The 26,302-nt window shown below is 38.3% G+C and overlaps 1 protein-coding gene across 4 annotated transcripts; it reads left to right on the top strand.

Annotated features, from left to right (window-relative positions):
• The first annotated feature begins 672 nt into the window (after positions 1-672).
• On the top strand, positions 673-24,714 carry GEMIN2 (gem nuclear organelle associated protein 2). 4 transcript variants are annotated; one of them, XM_006152357.3, is made up of 10 exons: positions 673-838; positions 1,252-1,336; positions 3,242-3,331; positions 3,597-3,656; positions 5,308-5,421; positions 6,858-6,902; positions 10,879-10,947; positions 16,580-16,690; positions 18,984-19,042; positions 24,369-24,714. In XM_006152357.3, exons 1-10 carry the CDS (start codon positions 702-704, stop codon positions 24,406-24,408), a joined length of 810 nt encoding a protein of 269 aa, XP_006152419.1. In that variant the 5' UTR covers positions 673-701; the 3' UTR covers positions 24,409-24,714. The 4 variants fall into 4 exon arrangements, with proteins under 4 accessions (XP_006152419.1, XP_027629192.1, XP_006152421.1 ...); XM_027773391.1 differs by lacking the exon at positions 10,879-10,947; XM_006152359.3 differs by lacking the exon at positions 16,580-16,690.
• Positions 24,715-26,302: the final 1,588 nt, after the last annotated feature.

The raw sequence follows: 26,302 nt of genomic DNA, 5'->3' as shown, positions 1-26,302 counted from the left end.
ACTTCCTGGCGAGCGCATGCGCCCTATAGCAAAAATCTCTCAAAACAAAACAAAACAAAACAAACAAAAACGTAATTATTAAGTTTCTGTACTTCCCCAGAGAGACAAGCACTCCAACAGGTTCTCACACCACCACGCATCCCCAAAGGGGCTTCGAGCCGCACTAACAGGAGACCTTTCCCATGTGGATGCAGTCCTATTACCACTGTGCCTACCACAGCTGTACAATTAACCCTTCTTTGTCAATTTTCCTTCCGTGAAACCGGAAGAACCTGCCCACTTCAAAGGGTTGTTATAATAATTAAATGAGGAAATGTCTGTAACGTATTCCCAAGGATTTACGAATTTAGAGCTCCATGAATGATAATTACAGTAATACTTTTAATTCCAAAAAACGTAAGAATGTCTCACTATTAGGAATGCAAAAAAGTTAATAACTTAGTCTTTACCCAGGCCTTAAAAGAAGAGAATAGAGAGTAGTAAGACCTAAAGATACTTTTCCAGCCGTTCCTGCTAGGAATTAATATCGCAGAAGCTTCAGTACCCCACCGGAACCCTAACCTCGAAGGAAGCATCAAGTCTGCGCACGCGTAGTTACGCCCAGACCCCTCTTGGCACCTCGTCAAAGGTGCACACTTGTGCGCCTGCGTTGTGACCTACCCTGAGCGCATGCGCTGGGCGGGCTGCCTGGATTGAACGCCATGGCGTGGGTACCAGCGGAGTCTCCAGTAGAAGAGTTGATGCCCCGGCTGTTGCCGGTAGAGCCCTGCGATTTGGCGGAAGGATTCGATCCTTCGGTACCTCCCAGGACGCCTCAGGAATACCTGAGGCTGGTCCAGTGAGTGATTTTGCCTTGTGCTGGTGGGCGGGTCATCCGCCATCTCCTTGGGCACCGCACCTGGTACCGCGCTCAATCCCGTGTGCGTTAAATCCCCGCCTCTGTTCTTTCCCAGCCCCTCGGGAGTTCGCGTCTGCTCAAGATCCCTGGATTAAATCCTAACGTGGGCGAGTCTATGTTAAATTTGATTGTATGAGTCAAGATGAGCGCTTTTAGTTCTTTGCATTCATTCCATATATTTTAAGAAGTACATTGCGTAGTATCTCAATAGCAACTCTGTTTTGTTTTTTTCTTTTGATTTCATGATGAACTGTGGAAATGGACAGCTTGTCTTACCACACATGAGCAAAGCACAATACTAATAATAGTGATTTAATAATAGTAATTAAATCTCTTGCATTTATTACTTGTAGGATTGAAGCAGCTCAATGTCCTGATGTTGTAGTAGCTCAAATTGACCCAAAGAAGTTGAAGAGGAAGCAAAGTGTGAATGTTTCTGTGAGTTTTAACTATATGGAGATCCTCCATACCCCCACCCTCCGCAAATTAAAAGACTAAGGCACTTCTGGTATCCCCTAAACGAATAATGGTTATTGCTAAGATTGGACTTCTCCCTACAAAATAAGACATTCTCTTGTACATTTTCCTCTAGTAGAACATGTGACATTTACTGCCTCCAAAGTGGCTTTTGATAACCATGGTATTTGTGGAGACTTTCCCATCTTCATTTACAGACATGACCCAGTCCTCAAGAGTCTTTTACATAGGTTACTTAAACAATCCCTTTTTTTATTTAACTTTTTTTTTTAAGAATTATTTATTTAATTTCATCTATTCATTTATTTTAATCTGACCAGAGAGAGAGAAAATGAGGAAGTAAGCCACCAGGTCTGGGATTTGAACTGTGGTTGTCCATGTGGGAGTGTACAGCACCTTCAGTACCACACCAAGTGTATTTGTTTTGTGAAAGAGACAGAGACACAGACATCCCCTAAAGGGTCTCAACACTGCCAGTTTTACCGCTGTCTCAACCAGTGCCAACCACTTATAGTGCAAATTTGCTTAGGAAATTCTCTTGAGGCAGATCTAGGACCTGTCCCATGTGGGTCCAGTTGGTTACTGCTGGATCTGGACCTGGCCCCTTATGTTCTTTATTTTATTTTTTAATTTTATCTTTTTTGACATAGGGTGTATGCTGGCTGGAGAATGAGGGAAAGGGAAAGTGAAACATCACCTTCCCCCCACAGGGTTTGACAGCCACTCCACAATCCCTTTTCCATTCTCCTCTTGGGATTTTGGGCATGCATGGTACTTGCTGATTGGTTTTGTCATAGGACTTGCTGGAGAGAAGGAAAGTGAGAAATCACTCCCCACAGAGGAGATGACCACACCACCGTCCCTTCTCTATTCTCCTCCTAGGATTTTGGGCACACATGAGACACACCTAGTGCGATTTTCAAGCCTCCAGGAAGTTTTTGGTTGATAGATTATGATGTTTTATATACCTAAGTTTTAAAAAGTGACCCCATTAAATTTTTTGTTTTTTGCCATATAACACATGTGCTCAGCAAAGAGAGAAAGCACCCCTCAGTGGGGCATGGTCACGCCACAATCTCTTTCCTCCATTTCTATCCAGTCTGTAAGGCTATTGGGCACATACACACATGTGCCCAAAGTGGTCCTCCAGCCTATGGCTGGCATTTGAATGGAGGTCAGCCATGCAGGATCCAGCTCCCAATGCTAGGTCTCAACTACTTCAACACAGGGTGGCCCCATTCCATTAAATGTTATTTCAACCCGATATGTGATTAATTGTGAACTGCATGTTTTCTAAAGTCAAGTGTCTTTCAATTATTTGAACATACCAAATTCTTTATTTAGGGGTCATTTCTTTTTGTTCTAAGTTTGCTATTTTAGACAGGTAGGATTAGATTATATCCTTAGGGCTCATGCTATTTACATTTCTTAGACATTCCAATTATAAATCATTCTAGATTTCCTTTAAAGTTATTAAGGATCATTTTCTTTCTTAAAAAAGAATTATTTTCTTTATTATTATTATTATTTAATTTGAGAGAAACAGAGAGAGAGAGAAAGTTAGAAAGCAAAACTCCATGTCTAGAATTTGAACCATAGTCGGCCATGTGGGAGTCCAACACCTTAACTACCATGCCACCTGCCAGCTCCAAGGCTCTTTTTCTAATGTTTTTAACTAGGGCATAAATAGTAAAGTGAAACGCCTGTTTTATTGCATATGCAAAAAGTATTTTATTTTTCTTGAGTAGTCTTATTTACTATATTACTCTATCTTGGTTTTACCTTTGTAAAGGTAAACATCGTAGAAGTGTGAAGTTCTAATTATAACACTAATATTGATTCTAACATTTATGAACTGATCTCAAGCTTTCAGGATGCCAACCCGCTCCTGAAGGTTATTCTCCAACACTCCGGTGGCAACAGCAACAAGTGGCACAGTTTTCAACTGTTCGACAGGTAGGCATCAAATTTAATAAGATTAAATCTTCCCTCAGATGGTTTCTGTTCTTAGACAGTAGTTGGAAAAATAAGATATATGTATTTCAGAATATTCATGAATGAATTACCAAATTATTACTATAATTATTAGACACAATACAGTTTGAAACATGTATTCCAAGTTTTAGGATCGTTAGAATTTTATTCAGGAAAAAAAAAGAATTTGTGCAGAAACTGATTTAATTTTCCATTTTGTGAAGATCACTAACTTTTTTTCTTTTAGAGTGTGGACAAACATAGAAATCACTGGAAATCACAGCAGTTGGATAGTAATGTGACTATGGTATGTATGTAAGTTTCTCAGTTTAAATTGTACAATGTATACCTGTTTGCAGTAGTTGACATTTACTTCTAATTTTTAAAGATTCACTTTCTTAATCTACATTTTCACTCTTTCATTATCAATAACAGTAATAATTCCATTATATTAGTAGGCTGAAAAGTATAGAATCAGTACGTTGTTATTGTTAGGACTTTTTGTTGTTGTTGAGAACACTTGTGCTGGCCAGAAAATCAGAAAGAGAGGAAGAGAAGAAAACATCCCCCATGGGGAATGGTCACACTGCAGTCCCTTCTCTTCCATCTCTCCCTCCCTTGGGTATTTTGAGTACACACATGCATGTGTGCCTGCACTTTTCACAAGCCACTGAGCCCAAGACTCAAACTCTTGAGCTGACCATATGGGATCTGGTATCCTTACATACCAGGCCATGGAGCAGACCTGTGAATTTTTTTTTTTCTTTTTTAAATTTTACTGTAGTATACCGGCACTTGTTGGAGACAGAGAGAGAGAGAGAGAAAGAGAGAAAGTGAGAAATCATCCCCGTCCCTCCTCCATTCTCATCCTCTCCAGACTTTGGTCATACCCATCCAGCATGATTCTCATGTCACTAGGTTGGGATTCAGACTGTATAGTCAGCCATATGGTATCCAGCTGCCATAACCTCTATGTCACCTGCCGGCTCTTATGATTATATTGAGCTGAGGTGCTTCTTCCTACTGGTTCTGCTTTTTTCCATCTGGTAACAAGGAGTAAATCTATTCCTAGTTTGACCAGACAGCCCTGGAAGTATGTGAAATATGTAATTATGTCTCCTTTTCTGGGATAAACGACTTTCATTCTTAAAAGCATTCTTAATGTATTTTTCCCTCATACTGAGTTTCATCTTTATCATCCTCTTTTGGACACACCCTTGCTTGTTGAAGTCCATTAAAATGTGATCTAAACTAAACATATCCTACATGTGATGTGACCACTTAGGCACTGTATTTGCTAAGGCTACCATAAAAGACTAGGAGGCTTAGGCAAAGACATTTATTTTCTCACAGTCTTAAAGGCTCAAAGTCAAAGAACAGGATATCATCAAAGTTGGTTTCTTTTAAAAAAAAATAATAATTACTTATTTCATTTTATTCATCCATTCATTCATTCATTTATTTTAATTCGACCAGAGAGATGGAAAGCAAGACAGCAAGCCACCAGGTCTGGGACTCGAACCATGGTCAGTCATATGGAAGTGTCCAGCACCTTAACCACCATACCACCTGCTGGTCCCCAAAGTTGGTTTCTTTCTAAGGAGGCATCTCTCCTTAGCTTATAGATGACCACCTTCTTCTTGTATCTTCATATAGTCTTTACTCTGTGCATGCAAATCCCTCGTGTCCCTTTGTGTCCAAATTTCCTGTAATGGTACCAGTTAGATTGGCTTAACGCTCACTCTAGTGGCATTTTAATTTAATCACTTTTTAAAGGCCTTATTGCTGAATACAGACTCCAGGTTAGGGCCTCAGCATGTGAATCTTGGGGACACACAATTCTGCCCCTCACTGGTGCCATATCTTTATATTGAGGTGGTAAGAGTATTGCAGATCCTCACTTATCTTTCTTCTGTTATGTATGAAAGTAAATAAATAAATATCTTTTTCTTCTCCAGCCAAAATCTGAAGATGAAGAAGGCTGGAAAAAATTTTGCCTTGGTGAAAGATTATGTGCTGAAGGAGCCATTGGACCAGCCACAAATGAAAGTCCTGGAATCGATTATGTACAAGTAGGTAATAGGTGGATAAACAAAACAAAAAGTGTTCCATTGGTGTATCACTTAGTATGAGAGGTTACAAACCACAACCAAAGCCATATCTAGTCCACAGCCTGTTTTTGTACACCCTGTGAGCTAAAAATGGTTTTTACATTTTTGAAGGGTTGTAAAAAAGAAATAATATGTAATAGATTATGGTGGCCTATAAAGTCCAAAATATTTACTACCTGGCCCTTTACAGAAAATGTTTGCCAACCCCTGACTTAGTTTACTAGCTCTTACTTACAAAGTGACACCCCAGTTTCTGAAAAAATTTACTACGATTTATTTTAGGCTGTCTTCATATTTCGTATAGTTTAGCTGTGTATTAATTTTATGGGTTAGGTAGGATTCTTTTTTTTTTAAGGATTAATTAATTAATTAGTTATTTTATTTGACCTGAGAGAGAGAAAGGGAAAGTGTGGAAGCAAGCCATCAGGTTCAGGGCTCAAACTGCACTTGGCTGTGCGGAAGTCCAGCACCTTAGCCACCACGCATCCTGCTGGCCCCAAGATTCTTTTCTTTTAAATGACTAGATTTGAGTCAAACAAAAGTTGTTTTTCTTTTTTTTAATTTGTTACTTTATTTCTCTCTTTCTTTGGTGAGCACATATGCCCTCTGGCAATTAAAAACAATTTTACCTTCAAGCTATATAAAACATAAATTAACTTTGAGTTTACACTTCAGTCCTTTCCTCAAGATACTCATTGTGTATATGTATGTATGTATGTGTGTGTGTGTGTGTGTGTGTGTGTGTGTGTGTGTATGCTTATAACAAATAAAAACCTAGGTGGCTACCATTCAAGTCAAGCTCCCATTATGTCTCTTCTTGATAACAGCTCTCTTTTTATCCCAGTGAGACAACCATGATCTCAAGTATAGCTAATGATTGTTCATTTTCAATGCTATATAGCTCTATGATGATAAATGGATTTATTTATCTATTCTAGTTTTGACAGGGATATTTCCATTTGGGGCTATTACAAGTGATGGTGATGTGAACATTCTCTCTCTGTCTCTGTCTGTCTGGCAAGCACATGCGCCCTATAGCAAAAACCTCCAAAAAAAAAACTCTTTTTCAAAATCTGAAACATGGTCCCCAGCATTTTGAATAAAGAATACTCAGTCTGTAGTATCATTTTTTTAAATTCCATGCTTGAAGATTTTAATTACTAAAATCGTTTATTTAAAAATTTGTATATTCAAACTTTAAGATATCTTTTCTTTTTGCATTAATGACATACTCTTGCTTGGAATATCTTACAATGGGCAGTGAAATAATTTTTGTTTTTTATCTATTCTTTGTTTCTAAATAGCAATATGGCAAAAAATGCACCAGTTTGAAAAAAGAATAATGAAGCTCCTTTTACAATACCACTTAGTAAATTTCATTTTCATTTTTCTTTCAGATTGGTTTTCCTCCCTTGCTTAGTATCGTTAGCAGAATGAATCAGGTAAAGTCCATCTGATAATAAGGATATATGTATTCTTTTGTTTGTAATATGAAGATATTTCTATGAAGTATTTGAATACATTTGCTGAATATTTATAGTATATATGACCTTGACCTAAACTGTGGTTTTATTTAATCCTCAGCATAAGCCTATGGATAGTTGGGGTTTTTTAATTAAATAATTACTTAATTTTATTTTTTAATTCACCAGACAGAGATACAGAGAGAGAGAGAAAGTGAGAAAGCAAGAGACCGACAGAAAGAGAGAAAGCACGAAAGCAAGCTGCCAGGACTTGAACCATGGTCAGCCATGTAGGAGTGCCTTAGCCACCACAACATTTTCTGGCTCCTGTTTTATTTTCTTTTAATTTGTCAGCAAGCATAAAAAAGAGACAAATAGATGGGGAGAATGTTTTCCTGATGGACATAGTTACACTACCATCCCTTTTCCTCCACCTCTCCATGCCTTCATGGTTTTGAATACACATGCAGGCATGCCCAGTGTATTTCTCTTAAAAAGCCACCAGTTCGCTTTTTAAGATCCAGCTCCCTTTACTTCTAGGACATGGGGTCACTCCTGGTGTTTTATTAATAACTATTTTTAATGGATGAGGAGACAAAATTTAAGGTTAAATAATTTGAAAGATGGGTTTTCAGCAAGGAAATATCAGCACTGGAATTCAGTGCCAAGTAGATTAATTCCAGTGCTCATTACTTTCAATCAATACTAAAGTATTCAATTATGAAAAGTTCAGTTATAAATCTTAGATTCTGGGACTTGAATTAAATACTAAGGTTAGATTGCTATTTCCATTTTTAGACAGGGACCAGCAGTTGGCGTAATGGCTATGTTGCTGGATTCCCATGTGGTCAACTGCGGTTCGAGTCCTGGACCCAGTGGCTTAAACTCAGGCTGGGTGCATGGGGGTGCATGCCTAAGACCCTGAGAGGAGAATGGAGGAGAAGGGATTGTGGCGTGGCTATCCCCCCCTGGGGGGGGATTTTTTAGCTTTCAGTCTCTCTGTCTGTCTCTGTCTTTCTGGTGAGCGCACACACCCTATAGCAAAAACCTCTCAAAAAAAAAAAAAAAAAAGATTGTAATACATAGGGCCAACAGATGGCATAGTGGATATGGCACTGGACTCCCACATGGCTAACCATGGTTCAGGTCCCAGACCTGGCAGCTTGAAAATCATGCTGAGCACGTGTGCATGCGTGCCCAAAATCCTAAGAAGAGAATGGAAGAAAAGACCATCCCTTCTGGGGGTGATTCTCACTTTCCCTCTCACTCTCTGTCTCTAGTAATTGTATATACCCTATGGCAAAAACCTTAAAAAGATAAGATAAAATTTCCTAAGTGATTTCTAAAAGAAAAAAAGATTATAATACATCATAATTTCTTGGATTAAAGGGGAGAATTACAGAGTTTGGTGCTTTGGTCTTTTAGTAATCCTGACTCTTTGTTGTCCATTTAAAAATCAAATAAAGGCCTGCCCCATACATAGTGCAGCAGTTAAGTACTGGGTATAGAAAACCAGATCCTGCATGGCAGGCTGTGGTTCAACTCTCAGACCTGGTGACTTGGAAAAAAGTCAGGCTCATGAGCGTGCATCCCCACATAGAATCCTGAGAGGACAGAGAAGCGGAGAAAGGGGGATTGTAATGTGACTGTGCCCCAACTGAGGAGCACATCCTTTCTCTCTGGCAAGTATGCATACCATTAGCAATTTTTTAAAAGCAAATAAAATCTGAGGCCATCAGATGGTATATAGTGGATTCCCATGTGGGGACCACGGTTTGAGTCCTGGACCCAATGGCTTGAAACTCAAGCTGGGCACATGTGCGTACGTGCCCATTATTCCTGGAGAATGAAAGGAAAGGGATTGCAGCATGGTCATCTCCCCTGGGGAGTGATTTCTCACTTTCTGTCTGTCTCTCTCTCTGGCGAGCGCACGCATCCTATACCAAAAATCTCTCAAAAAAAAAATATTTCTGTAGCTAATTTTCTCTTTAGATTTGTACTTTGACTTAATTGGAATTGGAAAATGGACTGAAGATATTTATACAAAAACTTTTTTTTTAATTCACCAGAAAGAGACAGGCAGGGAGAAAAAAAGTGAGAAAGCAAACCAGGAGGTCCAGGACTCAAACCACAGTCAGCCATGTTCAGTACCTTAACCACCATGCCACTTGCAATCCCAAGACTACTTTTTTAAAATTAGTATTTATTTAATTTCACTTGTTATTATTATTATTTAATTTGACCAGAGACAGAAAAAAAGAGAAAGAGAAAGCGAGCACAAGCCACCAAGTCCAGGACTCAAACTGCGGTCGGCCATGTAGGAATCCAGCACATTTAACCACCACGCCACCTACCGGCCCTAAGACTATTTTTTTAAAGAGTATGTGAAGTTTTTTAGGTAGTTACAAACTAAATTAGCAGCTACAAACTTAAGCCTAGGATTTAATCCAAGGCATTAATTGATACTTAAGAGTGTAAGAATATTTGTCTTAAAAAGCCTCTTCTTGGGCAGGCCCTGTAGCACAGTGGTTAAGAGCTGTGCTTGGAAGCTAAATCCCATGTGGCCAACTAACTGTGGTATAAATCCTGGCTCAGGAGGCTTGAAAACATATACGTGGATGTCCAAAATCCTAACAAAGGAAAAATGAAAGAAAGATTGCAGCATGACCAGGCCCCACCAGGAAGTCTTTCTGTCTGTGTGTATCTCTCTCCCCCTCCCTCCCTCCCTCTTTTTCTCTTTCTCCCTCTTTCTGGTGAGCACATGTGTTCTCTGCAATAATTTTATTTTTAATAAAAATAAATATGGGACTAGCAGATGGCATAGTGGTTATAATGCTGGACTCCCACATTGCTGACCACAGTTCAAGTCCCAACCTGGTAGCTTGAGGGTGGTACCAGGCAAGTGTGCGTGTTATTACCAAAATCCCAGAAGGAAAATGGAAGAAAAAGGATTACAGTGTGGCCATTCCCCCTGGGAATAAAGGGCAACATCTCACTTTCTCTCCCATTCTCTCTGTGAAGGGTGACATCTTGCTTTCTCATTTTCTCTGTCTCTCTTTGGCAAGTGCATATACCCTATGACAAAAAACAACAACAAAATTTTAAATAATCATTTATTTTATCATTATTGTTGTTTTTAATTTGACCAGATTGAGACACAAAGAGAGAGAGAGAGCAAGAAAGCAAGCCCCCAGGTGCTGGTCTTGAACCACAGTCAGCCATGTGGGAGTCCAGCACTCTTAACCACCATGCCACCTGCTGGACCCCCCAAAAAAAACAAATTTTTTTTTAATTAAAAATTATGTAAATTTTAAGTGCCTCTTATTGAATGAGTCTCTTTATCAAATCACTTATCATAGTGACAGTTTTCTTTAGAAATCTAAAGAATTTTAAATATCAAGAGTTGCATGTATTTTTTTTTTTTTAATAATTACTTAGTTAGGGGCCAGCAGATGACGTAACAGTTATGTCATTGGACTTCCCCATGGCCAACCACAGTTTCAGTCTTGGACCCTAGTAACTTGAAACTCACACTGGGCACATGTGCATGCATGGCCAAGATCCCCAGAAGAAAATGACAAAGAAGGGATTGTGGTATGGCCATCTCATGTTTCTTCTCACTGTCTCTGTCTCTATCTCTCTTCAGCAAGCACTGAAGGCAAAAATCTAAAAAAAAAAAAAAAAATTATTCAATTTTATTATCTTTTTTTTTTTTTTTTTTTTTTTTTTTTTTAAATTTTACTATAGAGAGAGAGGGGGAATGTAATTTAAAAGCAAACTGCCAGGACTGGGACCTGAATCACGGTCAGCCATGTGGGAGTGCAGCACCATTACCACTATACCACCTGCTGTCCCCACAAGTTGCTTTCTAAATAAACTTAGAGAAACGCATGTTGAACTTGTTGGTTTTCTATTACTAATATAACTCTCCTTTACCCTTCCCTCCTTTTTTTAGGCAACAGTAACTAGTGTCTTGGAATATCTGAGTAATTGGTTTGGAGAAAGAGACTTTACTCCAGAACTGGTAGTATCGTATCTTTTCATCTTTGTAATGCAGACAAAATTACTTTATTTATTAGATATGACTCTAAAATATTTTACATTTATACCTTTGTATGTATAGATATATGTATAACTATATGTGACCCAAACTATGTTTTTACTAAAATAAGGAATTTAAACCAGAATGTAAATCAACAAACTATTGAGTTGTCAGAAAAGTCATGACACATTTTTGCATAGAAAAACACATGGCTTTTCTGATGACCAATACTTTCTTCATTGGAAAAGTCTTGCATTGAGAAAGAAAAAAAAAGGTCAGTGAAAAGAGTTGATTTATATCCTGTACAAGCTACTATTCTTGTTGCAACCCAAACAAACAGGTCATAGATTGGCAACCAGTCCGCAGACCCCACTTCGAGTAACACTGACTTAAAGAAGTTTGAATTGCATTTTCTGAATTACCTTAAAAACCCAGTTCGTGGGGCCAGCAAGTGGTGTGGTGGGTAAGAGCTCTGGACTCCCACATGCTGACCATGGTTTAAGTTTCGGATCTGTCACTTTCCATTTCTCTCTCACTGTCCCTCTCTGGTCAAATCAAAAAATAAATAAAAGTTAAATAAAATACTCCTTTTTAAAAAAATTCAGTTCATAAGAGAATATCAGAAATAACAATAATAGCATGTGCTACATGCTAGCATTGCTCTAAGTACTTCGTTTTTGTTTCTAAGAATTATTTTATTTAACTTTATTTATTTATTTATTTATTTATTTAATTTAACCACAGAAGGACAGAGAGAACAGAGAGAGACAAAGTGAGAAAGCAAGCCACCAGGTCCAGGACTCAAAATGTGGTTGGCCATGTGGGAATCCAGCACCCTTAACCACCATGCCTCCTGCCAGCCCCTGTTTTAAGTACTTTGTATATACTAATTCATCGAACCCTTCAATACCTATGAACTATTGCTATCCCCATTTTACAGATAAGAACATTGATACACAGGAGGGGTTCACTAACATATTTAAGGTCACTTAGCTGACACTATCAACTCAGACCCAGCCCCGGTAGCCTAGCTTTCCATCTGTGGTAGATATGTGTTAGAATCTGATTCCTAACAACCATATTATACGGCGTAGTTTTATAGCTTCATAGTCACAGCTCAATTTTTATGACAAAATTGGTTAAGTCTGGTGAGTATTATAAATCAATTACCTGCCTAATGCTCCTAATACATTCTTTTAAAGAACTATTTTATTTAATTTTATTTATTATTATCATCATTATTGTTTTCCAGTTTGATCAGAGAGAGACAGAGAGAGAGAGAGAAGAAGTGAGAAAGCAAGCCACCAGGTCTGAGACTTGAACCGTGGTCGGCCATGTGGGAGTCCAGCACCTTCAACCACCATGCCACTTGCCAGCCCCCATCCTAATACATTTTTTTAAAGAATTATTTAATTTTGGAGCCAGCAGGTGGCATGGCGGTTCAGGACACTGGACTCCCACATGCCAACTGTGGTTCGAATCCCAGACCTGGTGGCTTGCTTTCTCATTTTCCGTTTCTTTCTATCTCTCTCTGGTCAAATTTAATAATAACAACAAATAAACCTTTTTTAAAATAATTATTTAATTGTATTATTTACGTATGTATGTATGTATTTAAATTTGCTGTAGAGCATGCATGCTCACCAAAGAGAGAGAGAGAAACTAAGAAATCAAGCCCCTAGGTCTGGGACTCAAACCATGGTTGGCCATGTGTGGGTCCTGCACCGTAATCACCACGCCGTCTGCTGACCCTTCCTAATACACTGTCCCCACTGCCCCCCCACCCCCCAGAGGGTTTAGCTATAGGGCACGTGTACTCACCAGACAGACAGAGACAGAAAGGGAGAAATCACCCCCGAGAGGGGATGGCCACACCGCAATCCCTTCTATCGGGATCTTGGGCATGCACGCACACACACCCAGCGTGAGTTTTAAGCCACCAGGTCCAGGACTCGAACCATAGTCGACTACATGGGAGTCTAGCAACATAGCCATTATGCTAACTGCTGGTCCCAACATTGTTAAGAACTTTTATCCTTCAAAGTAGATTTAAATTTTAGAAACAATGCTTTTTCACAATTGAAGATATTTACAAAGAGCATATCAGAGGACCCAAAACAATCCCCCTATCAAGACATTATAATATAAAATCTCTACTCTCTGGAAGCTTATAGTCTTCTGAGACAGACAGATAAACCAACATTATGTTCTAATAAGTTTCCAAACCTACCTGGGAAGTAGCTTAAAGTACCTTCCATAGGTACAGTGACCATATGATTTATCACCAGATTTTTTTATTCTAGAATTTTATATTTTCATCCTTTTAAATCTCTTCTATCTACTATGTATTTTTTATATGGAAAAAGTTCATATGTTTAAAATTGCCACTTCAGGGGCCAGCAGGTAGCGTGGTAGTTAAGGGCACTGGACTCCCACATGGCCAACTGAGGTTCAAGTCCCAGACCTGGTGGCCTGCTTTCTCACTTTCCCTCTCTCTCTCTCTTACTCTGTCCCTCTCTGGTCAAATTTTTTAAATAAAATTTAAAAGTAATAACATAAAATAAAATGGTCACTTCTTGGGGTAGTGTGTAGTTAAGGCACTTGCCTCCCACATAGCCAATGGCAGTTTGAGTCTCAGACTAGAAGCTTGCAAATGGTGCCGGGTACATGTGTGTATGTCCAAAATCCTGAGAAGAGAATGAAGGAGTAGGGATTGCAGTGTGGCCATCTCACCAGAGGGTGATTTCTCACTTTCCCTCTCTCTGTCCACTCTGTCAAGCATACTCACCCTATAGCAAAAAAAAAAATTATATATATATATATATATAAAACCGCTTCTGCTTCTTTGTTGTCATACATGTCTTTCACATAATTGTGATTGATCAATGACTTTTTTAGCATACATTTTATATATGTATATGATCATGTAATTCACATAATTGCCATTGTCTTGCATCTCTTTATTTTGATTCTCTCATTATTGACCATTTGGGCTCTTCCTAGTGGTTTGTTTTCTTTTTCTTTTTTTGAGATTTTTTTTTTTTTTTTTTTTGCTACAGGGCGCGTGCACTCACCAGACAGACAGAGAGAGACAGAGAGACAGAAGCAAGAAATCACCCCCCAGGGGGGATGGTCACGCCGCAATCCCTTCTCCTCCATTCTCCTCTCGGGATCTTGGGCACGCACACACATGCTCCTGACGTGAGTTTTAAGCCACCGGGTCCGGGACGCGAACCTCGGTCAACTACGTGGGAGTCCAGTGACATAGCCATTACGCTAACTGCTGGTTCCCTCTTCCTAGTGTTTTGTGATCAGAACAGAATTACAAACATTTACAATAATTTTTTAAAATTATTAACTTCTCAGGATATTTCTAGATTAAAATTACTGGATTATGGGGCTGGCAGGTGGTGTGATGGTTAAAGGCACTGGACTCCCACATGGCTGACCGTGGTTCGAGTCCCAGACCTGGTGGTTTGCTTTCTAACTTTCTCTCTCTCTTGCTCTGTCCCTCTCTGATCAAATTTAAATAAATAAATAAATAAAGTTAAATTAAATATATATATATGTGTGTGTGTGTGTGTGTGTGTGTGTGTGTGTGTGTGTGTATGTATTACTGAATTAGTGGCCTGGACCCAAAGCACAGTGGTTAAGTGTTATGCATTAGGAGCCAGATTCTCCATTGCTGGCAGTGGTTTGAATCTCGGCTTTGTCAACCTGAGAAACATCAGGCATGTGTGTGCATGTGCCCAAATCCTAATAGAAAGGAGTGGAGAAAACACGGGATTGTGCTGTGCTCATACCCTGTTTCTTCCCCTTACCCTACATTTGTATGTGCCCTCTGGCAATAAATTTTTTTTTAAGGAAATTACCAGGGGCCAGCAGGTAGCATGGTGGTTAGAGGCACTGGACTCCCACATGACTGACAGCAGTTCGAATACTGGACCAGGCAGCTTGCTCTCTCACTTTCTCTCTCATTGTGTCCCTCTCTGGTCAAATTAAAATGAGTAAATAAAGTTAAATAAATTAATCTTTTTTTAAAAAACAAAGGAAATTACTAAACTAAGATCTTATTAGCCATTGTTAACATTTTGCCAGAGGGTTTGTTTTTTTTTCCCCCAGAAGAAATGAACCAGTTTATTATGTCATCTGCAATAGATAAATTTATTTCTCTTTTCTGAATTCCCACCTTAAGTTGAACCATATGAAATTGTCATTTTTGTAGCTTAAAAAATTTGATTATCAGAAGTTCTATCTGGGTCAATCTGACATTATTTCCTAATCCTATGATTATTTTTCAAATTTAGCAAATTTGTATTGGCATTTCAAATTAAACATAATGTACATTTCTTTTCAATATTTGTGAAACAATTTTTTTTCCATGTGTTAGTGTAATAGGTACACCTTTAATAGGTAACTTTGCTCATGACCTTAGGCTACTTGTTTATTAGAATCTAGATATAGAATTTTAAATTTTGTGTGAGGCTTTTTTTGTTGTTTTTTTAATTGCCATTGGGCTAGTGTGCTCACCAGAGAAAGGGAGTGGGGGAATTAAGAACCCCCTGGTGATGTGTGATCATGCCTTAATACCTTCATTTTTCCATTTAGTTGCAGTATTGAGCATACATGCTCACCTGCCTGGTGTGTTTTTTAAGCCTTATGGGCTTGGATTTTGAACTGCAGTCAGCTATGTGAAACTTGGCTCCTGTTTTTTTTTTTTTTTTTTTTTTTTTTTTTTTAATTTTTATTTTTATTATCATTATAATCTTCTTTATATTACATTGGATTACATATAACTTTACATTGTATTACATTGATCCCTTCTCCATTCTCCTCTTGGGATCTTGGGCACGCACATGTGCCCAGCGTGAGTTTAAGCCACCAGGTCCGGGACTCGAACCACAGTCGACCACATTGGAGTCCAGCGACATAGCCATTACGCCAACTGCTGGACCTAAAACTTGGCTCTCTTTAACGACTAGGTTGTGGGACTGGTCCATAGTGACCTTTTATCAATGTTATTTTTCTGTTTTGTTTTTCTTCTCTGTCTTTTACCTATTAAAACAAAACTAAACAAATGAACAAAACAACCAACTCTATGTTGTAAGATTTTGGGGATTTTTTTAAAAAGAATTATTTATTTTAAATTTTATTTATTCATTCATTTATTTTAATTTGATCCAAGAGAGACACAGAGAAAAGGGAGAGAGAAAGTGAGAAAGCAAGCCACTAGGTCTGGGACTCAAACCATGATTGGCCATGTGGGAGTGTCCAACGTCTTAACAACCACACCACCTGCAGGTGCTGGTCCTTTCTTTTTTACTTATTAAATTTACTCACTCAAGAAGAGATGATAGTAAGAATCACTGAAACAAATTCTTTGGGTGTCAGGGAGTACTTTGAATAATCCAGTATTCTGTCTACAGTTAAAAGATACAAGAGTTATCACCTGTCTCTCCAAATGATCTTTTGTTGTCTATATCCAAATTTATTAATAAAATATTCTGTGAATTAATTCATAGCAAATAATCAAGCACAACATTGGACATTTTAAAATATAAGTAAAACTTATGGCTTAGTCTTTGTCTACTTATTTCTTTTTAAAACTCTTTAGGGACGATGGCTTTATGCTTTATTAGCTTGTCTTGAAAAACCTTTATTACCTGAGGCTCATTCACTGATTCGACAGCTTGCAAGAAGGTGCTCTGAAGTGAGGCTCTTAGTGGTAAGTTGCAACATACTATTTCGAATCAAAAGCACCCACCAATTTATGTGGTGATAAGGAAGGATTCCAATAAAGTTGGAAAACATGGACTATAACAGAAAAGTCCAAAGTAGTAGTAGCTTAAATAAAATGGGAATATTTTTCTCAGGTGAAGAAAGTCTGAAGGTAGGCAGATAAAATCTAAAATGGAAATAAACCTGACCTTTTAGTTCTGCATATGACTTGCACCTTCAAATTCATCTCATGACCCAAGTTAGCTGTTGGCCAGTATATTTTATTATGGGCAACTGGGAAGAGGAAGCCATAAAGACTGCCCTTTAAATATCGATAGCATTCCTAAAAGTAGCATAGAACAGTTGGCTTTACATAGCTCAGTGGCCACAATTTAGTGACTTGGTCATATGGGATTATGGGACATTTAATTTTGCATTTGGATAGCAGTGTCTAACTAAAAATAGCTTCTGTTCTAAATAATAATGAGATACAGGAAGTGGTGAACTAACAGTCTCTTGCACAAGTGAATGTTTTAAATTTCTTCAATCAGATCTTTCCTCTAATTCATGCCTATAGCAATGCTATATAAATTAATCTGAGGCCAAATTAAGCTCAGTAGTGATTTTTGTTTTCCTTTCCTTTCTCTTTCCCCTCGCCCCAGAATGTATACTTGTTCTCCACTGACCACTCCAAACATTTTTTTTCTTTTTAAGTGCCGAAGGGTACATACTCACTTATGCAAGGGAAAAGGAGAGAAAGCCCCCCATGTTAAGGTCATACCACAGTACTTTTTCCTCCATTTGTCTATCCTATCAGGATACTGGGCGTACACACGCTCCCAATGTCACCAGGCCATGACTCGAACTCTAGACAGCCTTGTGGCAGCCATCTGGCTTTCTTTGTGCAGTGCTTAAAAACTGCTGCACTGTGGGGACCAGCAGTTAGCGTAATGGCTATGTCGCTGGACTCCCACGTAGTCGACCGCGGGTCGAGTCCTGGACACAGTGGCTTAAAACTCACTCCAGGCGCGTGTGTGCGTGCCCAAGATCCCGAGAGGAGAATGGAGAAGGGATTGCGGCATGGCCATCCCCCCTGGGGGGCGAGTTCTCACTTTCTATCTCTCTGTCTCTGTCTGTCTGGTGAGCGTACGCGCCCTATAGCAAAAACTTCTCCCCCCCCACAAAAAAAAAAAAAACTGCTGCACTGTGAGGCCAATTCTCCAAAATATTTTCATTAAATTTCCATTATGTGGTTCAAACTAGCTTTTATATGGCCTGTGTGCCCAGCAAAATAAATTTACTGTTCAATAATATCTCCCATGCCTTGTTCCTAGACTTTAGTCCCTCCGCAGAAGTGCCTTTTCACTCTCTTCTAATCTACATCTGAATACCATTTATTTTTCACTGTTTGGCTCATATTCCAATTGCTATGGTACTTCCTCTGATCTTAAAACTAGAAAAAATATACCATTTCATTTTCCACCAGTGTTAGCACATTTTGTCTTTTATTAAAGCTAATATGTGGATATTTCATCTTTTATGCTATTAGCAGGTAATATATTTTATTCAATTTTGTTACATATAGTACTTGGCACATAGAAGGGCTGAAACACTGAAATTATCAAGGGCCAACCCAACAGCCTAAAGGTTAAGGGAGCTAGATCCCATATGGTCCATTGTGGTTCGAGTCCTAGTCTTGGCAGCTTGAAAAACAGCAGGTGTAGGGACCAGCAGGTTAGTGTAATGGGTATGTCACTGGACTCCCACGTAGTCGCCCGTGATTTGAGTCCCACACCCAGTGGCTTAAACTCACGCTGGGTGCATGTGAGTGCATGCCCAAGATCCCAAGAGGAGAATGAAGGAGAAGGGATTGCAGCACGGCCATCCCCCTTGGGGGATGATTTCTCGCTTTCTGTCTTTCTGGCAAGTGCACGCACCCTATAGCAAAAAAAAAACTCTCAAAAAAAAAAAAAGAAAAACAGCAGGTGTGTATGCATGTGTATCCTGAATTCTGATAGGATGGAGAAAAGGGGATTGTAGCATAACTATGCCCTATTGGGGGTACTTTCTCCCTCTGTTTCTGGCAAAACTATGTTTTATCTGGCAATTTAAAAAAAGATGCTCTTAGATATTTTTCAAGGAAATCATTAACTCCATAGTCTTTTTCTTTGGGTGTTCCTATTTCTGTGTGATGGAAAATCTAATAAATTTTTCATGTTTTGCATCTTTAAAGGAAATTTATTTCAAAAATATCAGGAACAGATTATATTAAAATTTTCTTTCTTTTTTTATTTTTTTAGGACAGCAAAGATGATGAGAGGGTTCCTGCTTTGAATTTATTAATCTGCTTGGTTAGCAGGTATAATTTAATAATTCATGGCCTTTCACTTTTCTGTTTATCAGTGAGGGTAGAACGTGTTTAATTTTGTTTCATTTGTTTTTTTATTTATTTTTTTAAAGATTTATTTTAATTTAACTTTCTTTCTTTCAATTTTAATTTGACCAGCGAGGGACAGAGAGAGAGAGAGAGGGAAAGTGAGAAAACAAGCCACCAGGCCCAGACTCAAATCCCTGTTGGCCATGTGGGATTCACCAGCACCCTTAACCACCACACCACCGGCCGGTACCCTCATTAGTATTTACTAAATAGCCTGTTCCTTTGTTCATTTTCAGTTGGAGCATATTTTATTTTATACATGTTTTGTTTCATTTCTTCATCAGAATTCTACCTGGGATTTATTTAAAATTTGTTTACATTCTAAATTGTTAATAAAACAAATATATATCATACATATATGTATAACATGTTATATATTATACATTATATATGTTACCCATGATCTATGTTGTATTTATATATGCATGTATACATGTATTAATATGTCACATATATGTTATTTATAATATGTTATACATTATATATGAGATTATATATATCATAACATTTATATTTTATTTCTTTTCCTGGACATATTTATATTCCAGTGCTAGTATCTTTTTAAAGCTTTATAATCTATTTAAATATTAGAAAGGTAAGTAATTCTGTGTTCATTCTTTCCTCCCACAAACAAGACAGTTTTTCAGAATACTGTGTATTCGTATTTAACATCCAGTTTCTTGGTATACAATAATTGTACTGCTGATGATAATTAACACTTACTGGGTACTTTGTGCCAATCATTTTTATTATTAATTGAAAATAGAAACTCACTGGAAGCAACAGATGGTATAATGGTTATGTTGCTGGACTACCACATGGCTGATCATGGTTCAAGTCCTGGATTTGGTGGCTTCAGATTCATGCCGGGTGCACTTGCATGCATGCCCAAAATCTTTTTTTGTTTGTTTGTTAAAAAAACTTTATTAAAATTAAATATCTTTTTTTTTTAATTTTTAAATTTTTTTTATTTTTAGTTTTGTTTTTTTTTTATATTGTTAGGGTTAGGGTTAGTGTTAGGGTTTAGGGATACTGTTAGGGGATTGCTGCGTAGCCATCCCCTCTTAGGGGTGATTTCTCGCTATCTGTGTCTATGTCTCTTCGGAAAGCACACGTCTCCTGTAGCAAAAATCTCTCAAAAAATAAAAATAAATTTTAAAAAATAGAAACTCACTTAGCATTTATCAGGGTAGGTACTGTGAACAGTTTACAGATAAGGAAGCCATGGCAGATAGAGGTGAAGTAACTTTCCTTTTATTGCAAAGCTAGTGAAAGGTAGAGATAGGATCCAAATCCAGGCACGTCTGCTCCTGTGCTAAGTTCTTAACTATGCTGATCACAAAAGGAAGCCAATAACTACCTCATGTGTTGTTAGTTAAGTATTAAATGAGCAGCTCTAGCATTGTACTGGGTATCTTATGTATAATATCTTTAATCCTTACAATAACTCAAGGAGTTTTTTACTTTTATTTTACACGTGATGACACAGGGTCAGAAAGGTTAATTGTTGGTTCAACAAACAAGTCATTTATTCAGTAAAATCTGGAAGCTTCTGGCTGCTAATCCACTGAGATTTTGTTATTATTAAACAATTATGAAAGAAGAAATATTCAAGTTTATGGTTATGATTTTTTTCCCCTAAAAAAGTTTAGCTTAAAATGAAAAAGAGGGGACCAATGGATAACGTAATGGTTACGTCACTGAACTCCTATGTATTCGACCACTGCTTGAGTTCTGGACCTGGTGACTTGAAACTCACGCCAGGCAGGTGTGCATGCATGCCCAAAATCTCTAGAGGAGACTAGAGGAGAAGAGATTGCAGAGTGGTCATCGCCCCCAGGGAGTGATTTCTTACTTCTGTCTCTTACTTCCAGGGAGTGTACACACCCTGTAGCAAAAATATCTCTTTAAAAAAAAAATGGAAAAGGATTCTAGAGTATAAAATGTTCTGAAGCGGGGCCGGCAGGCGACATGGTCATTAAAGGCAATAGACTCCCATATGGCTGACTACTGTTCAAGTCCTGGACCTGGTAGCTTGCTATTTCACTTTCCCTCTCTTTCTTTCTCTCTCTGATCAAACTGGAAAATAATGATAATAATAATAATCAATGAAGTTAAATAATTCTTTTTAAAAAATGTTCTGAAGCTATAGACTTGACTTACGACTTAAAAAAGATTTTAGAAAGTTTGAAAAAGATAGTGTCAGGATCCGGCAGGTGGCATGGTAGTTAAGATGCTGGAATCCCATGTGGCTGACCACAGTTCAAGTCTCGGACCTGGCAGCTTGCTTTCTCACTTTCTTTTTTTCTCTTTCTCTAGTCAAATTAAAACAATTAATAATAAAGTTAAATGATTCTTTAAAAAAATCAAAAATAAATAAAAGATAGTGTCAGCCTTCACTCTTTGCAGTATCAATTTCAACATAATGTATCAGATATTATTATGTCTCTTATTTTCTTGTTTTAGTAGATTTAAGGTAATAAACTAATTAACAGAAATGACCTATTCGGATGAGTGGATTCTTATTAAACTAGGATCAACATGTCGAGCTGCTTTTAATTATTTTACCAATGGTTTTTCATCTTTTATAAACTTCATTCTTTTGATTTTTGCCATAGGATCTGTTCCTTACCAGACCCCACCCACCCCAGGAGTATGAGCACAATCTCTTCCCCTCAGTTCTCCTCTCAAGGTTTTTAGGCATGGACACACAAGTCGACTGTGAATTTCAAGCCTCCAGATCTGGGACTTGAACCACGGCTGACCATGCAGGAATCTAGCACCTTAACCTCTACACCACCTGCTGGCCCCTCTTATTTTTGTTAATTTTGCCAGAGGATGTATGTGCTTGTCAAAGAGAGGGGGTTGGTGGGGAGTGAGAAAGCATCCCCATCCAGAGCACACGGTCATGCTACAATCCCTTCTCCATTTCTTTTCTTGGGAATTTGGGCACATGTACACCTTGTGTGATTCTTCAACTGCCAAATCCAGGACTCAAACCTCACAAGTCAGCCATGTGGAATCCAGCCACCTCACCAACACACTATGGGCAGGGCCTTTTTTTTTTTTTTTTTTCCTTTGTGGAGACAGTGTTTACTTGGGTAAGGATACAAAGCAGGCTTTTCAAAACAAAACAGAACAAAACAAAACAAAAAAACCCACAAATTCAGTTTAGTGATCTACACACACGACATTCAAAATATATAAATTTCTTCAATGGAGAACACATGAGTTTTAGAAACTTGTTAGCTTTTCACAAATGTACTAACTCATAGCTTCTATCAAAATCTCTGTTAAGAAGATACATATTTAAGGGAGATTAAGAGACAGTTTATTTGGGACCAGCAGGTGGCATAATAGTTACAACTCCAACATAGCTATGGTTCAAATCCCAGAGTTGGCAGCTTAAAGTTCATGCTAGGCATGTGTATGTATGCCCCAAATCCCAAGAACAAAATGGAGGAGAAGGGATTGCAGCATGGCCAACCCCCCCTTGGTGGTGATTTCTCATTTTCTGTCTCTCTCTTTGGTGAGTGCATGCATATTATAGCAAAAATCTCTCTTAAAAAAAAAAACAGAGACAGGATATTTAATTACCTTTTTAAGATTAATGGCTCTTAAATTTTACTAAGCAAAATATACATTCCCCCACACACACACATGCATGCATTCACCCATCATGGGGGTTGTAATTGAAAATGTATATTTGTGAGAGTCCAGAGGCTTAATTCAGTGGGACTAAGACCTTATTTCCCACACATATCACAAACAATGCTATTGAAGATCAATCACATTTAGAGAAATACTATTAGTGTCTTTAAACTTCATTCGTTTAGTAAACCATATGACCACAGAATCTACGTATGAACTAATTATTCTAATTTCCAACAGAAGTAGCTTTACAGAATTATAATACATTTTTCTTTCCTGATTTTTGTAAAAGGTTATATGTAAAGTGATTCCACGAAGAACCATTTTACATTCTGTGAAACTTATATTGATAATAATGTCCTTTTCTGTTCAACCATCCATTTTATAATGGGCAACATATTTCTCACAATACTCAGTGACATACACCATCCCTGATTCCCCATCCCCCACCCTCTGCTATGTCCCACCTTCCCCCCGCTTTTTCCCTGGCATCCATGGTTGGGCAGGGCCTTTTAAGTTTCTTATTAGGGAGATTTTTCAAACACACAAAGGTAATAGAATAAAAAAAAACAGACCCATCTGTGACCCAACTTCAATGATTATTCATTCTTTACCAGAATGTTTTGTTTGTCCCCATCATACTGTGTTTATATATGTGTGTGTGTGTGTGTGTGTGCGTGTGTGTGCATGTATGTCCATGATCAATGGGAGGTCAGTCACACAATAACTGGTTATAGAGACGTAGAGATTTTTGCTATAGGGCATGTACACTCGCCAGAGAGACAGAAAGAAATCACCCACCAGGAGGGATGGCCACACCGCAATCCCTTTTCCTCCATTCTCCTCTCGGGATCTTGGGCACGCACGCACACGCGCCCAGCCTGAGTTTTAAGCCACCGGGTCCGGGACACGGACTGCGGTCGACTACATGGGAGTCCAGTGACATAGCCATTATGCTAACTGCTGGTCCCAGCCCAGCCTGAGTTGTAAGCTGCCAGGTCCAGGACTTCAACCATGGTTGGAAGTCCAACAATGTAACAATTACACCATCTGCTGGTCCCATGTTTATACATTTTAAACAGATGCCATACATCATTTCTCCTTTTTTTTTTTTTTTTTTTTTTTTGGTAGAGAGCTTGTGTACTTGCTAGAAAGAGTGGGAGAGCAAGAAAGCACCCACTGGGATATAGTATGGGGCATGGTCACACTGTCATAGGATGTGTGCATTCACCAGGGAGAGAAAAGGAAAGGGTAAGTGAGAAATTCCCCCCTCAAGGGTGGGATGGCCATGCCATAATCCCTTCACTCTCTTGGGATTTCAGACACACACCACATGCACTTAGCATGATTCTCAAGCGACTGAATCCAAGACTTAAACTGTGAAGCTAGCCATGTGGGATCCAGTACCTTAATCTCTATGCCAACTGCTGGCCCTCACTCATTTGTTTTTATATAACTTCAGTCTTCCATTGTGTACACATACAGTAGTTTATTTAACTAACCCCCTTACTGATGGACATTTGTATTGTTGTGATCTTTTACTGTTACAAGTAATAGTACAATTAATATTTTTTTGCATAAATTCTTTTTTTGCCAGGTATTTTGACCAACGTGATTTAGCTGATGAGCCATCTTGATGTAGCGGATCTTAGGAATAGAAGATATTTCAGATGAAAGCAGCTTAAATCTGAGGAAGCTCAATGCCAATTCAAATACAGATTGTATCACATCTTCAACACTGTGAGAGGTCTCATCTTAACCTGTGCAACTCAAGTTGATATTCAGGATATATTTTATTGATTTGAGTGTCTGAATTACCTAAGGAAAATCCCAGTTGGTTTCTGATGAACAGTGTGACCAGTTTTCTGCAATCACATGCACTTAAAACAAATTGCCATTTATTGGTAAAGCAGTCTGCATTAAAACTGTATGATGCAATTTTACAGAAGCTATTGGTGCTATTTCATTGTTTACATATATAAACATAAAATTTGATTGGAAATGTGTTTTGGTTTTTGTCTGACTCAAACAAAACAAAGCATAATGGCTGTCCTTAGTATAATTTTAAAGTAACATAGGTTAAATTGCAAATAGATTCATAGTCAACAATAAAATTAATCAAATATTTTCCTTTTAAATTAAGTGCTTTTATTTTCAGTGTTTTATTGTACAAATAAAATGTTTTCTAACAGCATTTTCAATAAGAGTCTAATAAGTTAACTAATTATTTCTGTTAAATATTTTGTTTACATCACTTATAATTTGTTTCTGTAGGAATTCAGGTAGGAAAGCTTACTTTAAGTAACAGAAGATCTAAGTAACAAGAGTTACTCAAATAGATTATTTTTCTCACATAACCGTTAAGTATAAAGAAACTGGCCCCTGGCATTGTCTTAATGATATCAAGGTCTTAAGCAATTCCTTTCACCTTTTCTGTCATGGTAACAAAGTGGCCACTGCCTTTCAAGGCATTGTGTCTGTATTCAAAATAGGAAAAGTGGGAAAGAAAGCAGAGCCTCCCATATCTGACCCTTTTCTCATAAAAACAAAAAATAACCTTTCCCAGACTTCCACATCAGGTTTGTGTTGATCTCTTGGCCATAAGATATAATCACCTTTCACTCCCAGAAGCATGGAGAGATGATATCATAAACTTTTCCAGTCTCTAGTGAGAGTTGGAGGAGGAAAAGAGTTAGGAATCACGGTGGAATAAAGCAACCAATAGTTTTGTCACTAGTTACAAATAGAGAAGGTACAATATTGTATCTTGTATTATACCAGCAGTTAGTATAATGGCTGTTGCTGGACTCCCACGCAGTCGACCGCAGTTCAAGTCCTGGACCCAGCAGCTTAAACTCACGCCGGGCATGTGTGTGTGCGTGCCCGAGATCCCGAGAGGAGAAAGGAGGAGAGGGATTGCGGCATGGCCATCCCCCCTGGGGGGTGATTTCTCACTTTCTGTCTGTCTCTCTCTGGGAGTGCATGTGCCCTATAGCAAAAACCTCTCAAAAAAAAATTATTTCTGTTGTTAAATTATAAAGCTCATTTAAATGACAGCTTAATAGTCTAGTTTTCTGTTTATTTTTTAAATTTGCCATAGGGCATATGTGCTTGCCAGAGAGAGGGAGAGAGCAACAGAAAATGGGAAAGCATTCCTCAAAGGGGATGGCCATTCCTCAATCCTATCCCCTTCGTTCTCCTCTCAGGATTCTGGTCATGCACACACAGGCACCCACTGTGAGTTTCAACCCACCAGGTCTTGAACTGCAACAGCACAGTTGGTTGGCTATATGGGATCCAGTTGCCTCGATCACCACACCTGGTTGGCCCAAGTGTCAGTTATTGTTTTAATTTACATTTCTTCCATAACTAGTGGCCGGGTATATTGTTATGCATACTAGTTACAGAAGAACAAGATTTCTGAGAACTAGATATTAGAAGGCATTTCTGCATGTGCAATAGACAAAAGTGTCTGTTGGTGTTGCTATCATAGAATACCTGAGACAGGGTGATTAAAGAAAAGTTTTATTT

Source organism: Tupaia chinensis, unplaced genomic scaffold (assembly GCF_000334495.1).
Source record: "Tupaia chinensis unplaced genomic scaffold, TupChi_1.0 Scaffold000350_1, whole genome shotgun sequence".
NCBI classification, from domain to species: Eukaryota; Metazoa; Chordata; class Mammalia; order Scandentia; family Tupaiidae; genus Tupaia; species Tupaia belangeri.
Note: the sequence above shows the minus strand (reverse complement) of the source record. Positions and strands in the feature narration are given on the sequence as shown.

What these genes read in the sequence shown, in the direction of transcription:
- GEMIN2 (XM_006152357.3), top strand. Translation starts at nt 702, where the DNA reads ATGGCGTGGGTACCAGCGGAGTCTCCAGTAGAAGAGTTGATGCCCCGG. An exon ending in CTGGAATCGATTATGTACAA is followed by an intron (nt 5,422 to 6,857) that starts GTAGGTAATAGG and finishes TTTTTCTTTCAG; the next exon opens with ATTGGTTTTCCTCCCTTGCT. An exon ending in TCGTTAGCAGAATGAATCAG is followed by an intron (nt 6,903 to 10,878) that starts GTAAAGTCCATC and finishes TCCTTTTTTTAG; the next exon opens with GCAACAGTAACTAGTGTCTT.